General features: G+C 48.5%; 1 protein-coding gene across 1 annotated transcript; it reads right to left on the reverse strand.

Moving 5' to 3' along the window:
- Positions 1 to 5,318: 5,318 nt before the first annotated feature.
- Positions 5,319 to 6,236, reverse strand: LOC142972094 (ubl carboxyl-terminal hydrolase 18-like). The gene has a single exon (XM_076112899.1). It carries the CDS (start codon positions 6,234 to 6,236, stop codon positions 5,319 to 5,321), a length of 918 nt encoding a protein of 305 aa, XP_075969014.1.
- Positions 6,237 to 7,025: the final 789 nt, after the last annotated feature.

The raw sequence follows: 7,025 nt of genomic DNA on the forward strand, positions 1-7,025 counted from the left end.
TTTCTCTGTAGGGACTATAAGGGTAACCCTCAACGATTTCCCAGGACAGCAACCTTTTCACTCGTTCAACATCAGCTGCACAGAGGCTGAAGAGTGTCCTTTCCATGACATCCTTGATGGTGGGATGGCAACGCGTTTTACGGTTTACAACCTTCTCAAGACCGTGCGCATCAAGATCGTCCATGTCGAAGGAAAGGTCGTTTTTCTTCAGCACGTAGGCCAAAAAGTTGCACGTGTCAACTCCGGTCAGGTGGCTCCACATTGCATCAATCAGACAATCGGGATGTTTCTCAATCCCGGCGGACTTCTGCATCCTAAACATCCTGACAGTTCGGGCTGTTTGGACGCTATCAAATGGTAGATTCGCGTAGTCTTTTATAGTTGCCACCATTTTATCAAAGGCGTCCTTATTCCTCATAAGGTAGTTGGCCATTTTATATTTCTTGGTAAGTTCCATTGCGCGTACCTACTCTCTGGCCTGTAGGATCCGTGGAGATGTGCAGGTGTACAGATAGATGTGATTGTGTATATACACGCTTTAACAATGCCAATCCAAAGGGAGGGTTTATCCAATCACAGTGGTCGGATATATCAGCCCTGGTCGGATGTTCCAGCCCTGGTCGGATGTTCCAGCCCTGGTCGGATGTTTCAGCCCTGGTCGGATGTTCCAGCCCTGGTCGGATGTTTCAGCCCTGGTCGGATGTTTCAGCCCTGGTCGGATGTTTCAACCCTGGTCGGATATATCAGCCATGGTCGGATGTATCAGCGTTCAACAACTGCTGACTCTAAGGCGGTGACTTATCCAACCAATGGCAAGCGACTGAGGACTCGGTCAAAGTCTTGCCTTTAAAAGCCCTTACACGAGCAACACCAGCATTACTCTAGGACATCGAGAGATGTGTGACTGTCTCTCCTACACTGTATCCTACAGTGTACAGTGTGATTGATTTAAGAGACACAGGCGACGGAGGGTCTTCAGCTTGTAACAAGATGAATGCTAAACCGATGCAATTCGTTGTGACAGAACACCCTCCGTGGTATGTGAAATCTGATTACAAAGATGTTTTCAATTGTGAAAGCACAGAAGGACTGTTTGATACAGTGGTCGAGATGATGATGTGCAAACAAGCGGACCTGTCCGAAAAAGAGAAAAGGTACAAACCTAAAATCATCTACAAGACTATCAGGAGCAAGGTGATCGAGGACGCTGGCAATATACAGCACAAGCCCTCGCTCTCGCTGCTGCTTGCGCTGATGGACCTAGTGGACATTGAAGGTGGGAACGAACTGGACTCTATGGCAAGTGTAGACAAGGCTGGTCTCAAACACGTGCTGCTGGCATATGGTAACTACACCAGTTTCTATATACCGAATAAAGAACTGATCAGCACCACCGGTAAGAAGGTGATTCCTGTGGTCACGCAGTACTCTGAAAAACACAATCTCGTATACTACGACAGCCAGAGGTCCATGATCGGAACCTACACCGTGGTAATACCGACAACGGGGAACGGTAATGCGAAGTCATACTTCGTGCAGGAGGTACTGTTCGTGCCGGGACTTGAGAGCCTAGAGCTGCTTAAAGGGGTCACGGGTAACAAGTTTGATTTTTGGGACATGGCCCTCGAGGTGCCCACGCAGTTCACAGCTCTCACCCCTTCCTTTCAACAAATCCAACCTTTCCAGTTGTTGCGCACGGACACCAAGAACCCGTCTACCCACAGCCATACCGAGGCACTGGTCTCTCGCATGGAAGATGTACACCCCATGTGCTGTGTGATAGGCACGGCGTCGGCTGAAACTTTAAAGAGGAAGAAGCGTGATGCTAGCGTGGATTGTTTCACAGAAAACCAAGTGAGATGTGATCTGAAGCACTTCCGCTATAAGAACGGTGGCACTCGTACTGTCTACTTTAGAAGGAACGGTAAGCTCCTGGATGGCAAGCGGGTGAACCTGGTCCCGGTTGTTGCCTTGAGAAAGGGTCAGGCTCGGGCTCCCGAACTGTTTGTCTCTACCACGGTGAGATTCTGTAGGGCCGTGAAGCACTGTTGCGTAAAGGGCAACGGGGAGTTGGTGAGCTGTTGGAATGACACGCTAAAAGAGTTCGAGAGGGACACATTTATCACCGGACCGTACATGTATCAGGAGATACACAAGCCCGCTTTGACAGCGTTCATCAAGCGTGTGAATCCAAACACCTGGTGCAATCATATACCCAAGCACGTTGAGAGTATGATTATGGACCCTATCATGGTGGAGGTGGTGGAACTGGCCATCGCATTCATGGACAGCAAGATCCCCAATGCGTTCGCAGTGGCAGAGCTGCTCTATTGCCCGATTGAAAAGGTGAGTGAATACCTCAAGGTGTGGAACATGTACTCCTCCGACAAGACCATGCACACATCCATAAGGAAGAGGCGTATCGGTATGGTTGAGGAGCAGATGAAAAGTGACTGGGCTGCGTTGGCCTATATAGCCTCACATTACGGTCGAAAGAGATACGGCAAAGATGGAAACTCCAAGATGGTCTCAGCGTGTGAAGAGTTGTACAAACATCAGACCCTGGACAACGCAGGCAAAGCTCAGAAAATGTGGCAAGGCCTGGTCAAGCATGATACAACCAAGATGAAGGACAAGGAGCTGGTACAGATGTATTCCGACGCTAAGGTGCTCTTTTTAAAACTCCGCACTTATCACAACAAATTGAAGAAGGGGCTTAAGGTAGGCGAAGGAGAGCGCGATCCACAGAGCGGATCATCCTCCCCACAGTCTACTGAAGCCCAAGACGCTGATGTGTCTACTGAGTGTCCTGCTGACGTCGAAGAGACCAGTGGACAGGTTACGATTTGTGTCACTGAGAAAGATGAGAAAGACGACCTTATGTATTCTATCGTGACACCGGAGTCTGTTCCTATCTACACGTGGATCAAGAGCATGTCAACACTGCTGCTGAGCGAACCCTGGTTGAACGACGATAATATCAGGAGAGAAGCTGTTTGCACTCTCCTGGCATTGGATAACACTCTTCTGGACAGAAGACATGGCAACATCCTTAGCGAGTGGGTCCTTGCCAACCGAGCCGTCGTAAACATACTCAAGATGTACGGATTGCAGGACAGACTCAGCAAAGCTCTTGTGGATTGTTTAGAGATCACGTCCACCGACACCTGGAGACACAAGGTATTGTTGTCTTTCCAGGGTAGCAAGGGTCAACCAAGGGAACATTCGGACCACCATCCCGTGGCTAAACCGTACACGAACCCTAGTGTTCATGAAAGCGATCAGCGTGGCAAAGGGATCGGAAAATGGGATAAAGTGCCTTTTCATCAAACGAAAGCGGAGAAGCGAGACCGCTCAGCTTCCAAGGCAAATAAGAAGACTTCAGCTTCCAAGGCAAATAAGAAGACTTCAGCTTCCAAGGCAAATAAGACTTCAGCTTCCAAGGCAAATAAGACTTCAGCCTCTAAGTCATCCTGGTCCAAGAGCGATGAGAATGACCTCGGTTCACAATCACGCAGCTCGGGCACTAGGTACTACTGTCTGACTGAGGCTGAGGACGTGAGCATCAAACGTGGGGTTCGTGGGAATTTCCAGGCATATTATGATGAGGAATCCGACATTAACGATTACGATTACAACGACGACTTCATAGACGAGGGGGCCATCGAGGAGGACTACAGTAGCGAAGAGGAGGATGATGAGACATTCTGTGAGCAGCGTAGTACCAAAGAGGCTAAGTGTAAGAGGAATGTTAACCGCAAGTGTAAGAGCTTGTTACATCCACCGTCCGAGGAGGATTCCCCCGAGCCTGCCTCTAGTGGTGTCAAAGGCATTGTGGGTTATAAGCGCTCCCTGGAATCTGACTCTGAGGAGGAGTTGATCAAACCAGATGTAAAGCGCGTGAAACGTACAAAAACGAACTCACAGTCCGACAGGAGTGAAGGGAATAAGCCTGGCAAGAGTGTCAATTTGTTTAAAGCGACCTCTGTCCAGCCATTTGACAGTGAAGCTAACACTGATAAAAAAAAACACAAGGACAAGTCTACCAAGAGGTGTGACAAAGATATAGTAAAGTCTGTTGAGAACAAACACACCCCACAGCGGGAGTCTCCTCTGTACAAAGGTGATCTCTCAGACAGGGAAAGTGATGACTACAAAAGGGAGGTTCCACTGAGGAAAGGTATAAAGAGGATCACTTCCAAGATAAAGGGCACTAGCTCTCCCGTCATTGAGACCGATTCAGAGGAGGAGGATAGAACCCAGAAGACTCAGGGTAGACCTGTCAATACCCTCAGTCAGAAACGCAAAAAGACAGCGGAACCTGGGAGGTTCCTCGATCAACAGGAGGACGAACCCATCAAACGCCCGCGATCTACACGCCCGCGATCTACACACCAGCGGAAGATAAGTGGGGAGGCTGCAAACTCTGGGGAGGTGACCGGTCGAGCTGGATCCCCTGACAACATTCAAGATCCATCTAAGGGACAGGAAGAGGGGGACCCTGCAGAGGAACGGATAAACAGAGGAGAGGCTCACTCGAGCCACACGGTTGGGCCTAGATCTGCTACAGAGTTGTCCGAAGAGGATTCTGATGAATCTGAAAGGACTGGGTGTAGCGAAGAGGATTCTGATGAATCTGACTCTGACGACGAAAGAGTAGCCAAACCTGAAAGGACTGGGTGTAGCGAAGAGGATTCTGATGAATCTGATGAAGACGAAAGAGTAGCCAAAAGACCTGAAAGGACAGGGTGTAGCGACGTTGAAACGGACTCTGGTGATACCGGGTATATTTTTTCTATGTGAAATCCGGCATGTCTTCTCATGTCGTGAAAAGGAAGCGGTCTGTACATGGGCCCCAGAGCGCGTCTGTGATCAGATATTTAGAGGGTTTGGCCAACAATGTACAACATGTGTCTCAGTTAGAAGAACCTTGCTCATCTGTAGAACTGTCATCTACGTATTCAAATCCAGATCATAGAGCAGCGGAACCACAGGTTGTTCTTAATACGCTGGATAGTTATTTTATTAAGAAGTGATTATTGGTGTGACATGACAGCAGAATGTGGATACCCTGTGTGACGAGTGCTTGCAACCCAGCCTTACGATCTAATAAAATGATCTAATAAAATGTAGATAAATGTCTATGATTGCGTCTGTCTCTTTTCTGAATGTTATCCTGTGCATGTTATCATCATCATCATATCACCACGCGAAACAATGTACATTTCGTGAGCATTTATTTTACTTGAGTGAGACAATATACAAAAACATGACCAACAGTAAGTAGTATTGTACAGATTTGTATTGTCACAAGAGGTTCAATGTCTATTATTCCTGCGGTACATGAGCATGTAAGCTACCCCATCATACAAGGTAGATCTCGCTTCGTAGGTTGTCTTCACGTCCTCCCAGGAGCACAACCGTACCTGAGTATCGTCTAGAAGATACCAACTGTCCTCTTCCCGCACATAAGCGGTGTAATGTCCACAGTAGTGAGTACCACTGTGGGCTATAACAGCGTACAGCTCGTATAGAGCATCGACGACGGCTTCGGGTTCTTTCATCACGTCTTTCAGATCCAGAGTCTTGGGGAACGTGAAACGTTTCTCTGTCTTGACCATGTGAGCGGTATCTCGGCCAATGTTTTTAACCCGTACGAGCTTAATACACAAAACCGAGGGTAATGACAAAACCTTTGTCGTTATTTCGGTTGAGTTCTTAGTGTGACACTTTTCACACTGGCAGTCACACGGTGTCAGAGTGTTCTCAAAATTGATGTAGTCCTGGAGCTCATTAGGGAGATCTTCTTCCATGTGCACGGGGATTGAGTTTGCGTAATCGAGTGTATACGTGACAGTGTTGCAACCGCGGCAGCGTATACGTTTCTCCATCGTGATGTCCCACAGTTGTCCGATCCTTTTAGCGGGCCCTCCGTCATCTGTTAGAGCTTCGAGGATGCACCCAAAGACGAGGTCCGAGTCCTCCTGAACATCGAAGGAGAATCCCTTGTATCTGCTCATCGAGTCTACGAGAAAACTCGGGTCGCACGGTCCGTAGCTGTTTTCGGTCATTTCGTAGATGAGCCGCTTGAGCCTCCCGGCCACCATGTTCTTTGTAGGATCACAATGGGCTTCATCGATGTCCCGAATTAGATCCCTTAGCTCACGTGTCCCGCGCAGGCACTGGACCACGCTGTTGATGCTGCAATAGCTCCCATAATTGATCAGACCTCGCATGGTTATGAACTCTCCAGCGCAACAAGCAGATTCGCGTTCAACGAGTGTGTGTGAGAAATGTTAACAACGTTAAGCTTTGTAAAACCGTGTGCATGAGGTGTGATGGATACACACCAATATCCTTGGTAACTTAGTAGTCTGTCACGCTGAACGTTGCCACGCTCAGGAACAGTTCTTCAAGGGATCTCACCTGTCCCTGTTTGATCAGCTGAACTACGAGGATTGTCATCTTGTAATATTCGAGACTGAACTCCTCCACAGGTCCACTTCTTTTAAACTTTGTGAACATTATGACAGGGGCCCATTTGGAATTGGTATGAGAAACCGCGTCGTGTGTGAAACAGTTACCATTGGTCTGTAACCTAGACCGGTCCAGTTGATCTACGCTGGAAATCCCAGACAATGCGGAGTCTCTGAGAGTCACCTTCGTCAAACTCTGAGTGCAATCCAGCGCGGTCACCTCGACCCTAGAGGATCCAAAAATCTTGGCTCTCATCCTGAGCATTAGATTCCTGGTCAGTGTGCTCAACTTAGTATCACCCATACCCTCTGCATTCTGGTTGCCTCTGAAAGGCTTCGGGTTTCCATACACCAGCAGTTTGGCACCACTGCTCTCGCGCGGTTCGTCTTCACCCAAAGGTGTCAGCCAGTTGGGTATACCGGACGTGTAATCCCTGAAGGTGAAATAGTTCCCCTCTAGGGTCAACAGGGACGGGGTGCGCCTTTCACACGGATCAAAGTTTCTTAACCACTCGATCGACTTGGTCAGCACCATGGAGGTCAATGTAC

This window comes from Anarhichas minor, unplaced genomic scaffold (genome assembly GCF_050575085.1).
Source record: "Anarhichas minor isolate MPS153535 unplaced genomic scaffold, ASM5057508v1 ptg000005l, whole genome shotgun sequence".
Classification (NCBI taxonomy): Eukaryota; Metazoa; Chordata; class Actinopteri; order Perciformes; family Anarhichadidae; genus Anarhichas; species Anarhichas minor.

Coding starts and splice junctions, on each gene's coding strand:
- LOC142972094 (XM_076112899.1), bottom strand. CDS start 6,236: ATGCGAGGTCTGATCAATTATGGGAGCTATTGCAGCATCAACAGCGTG.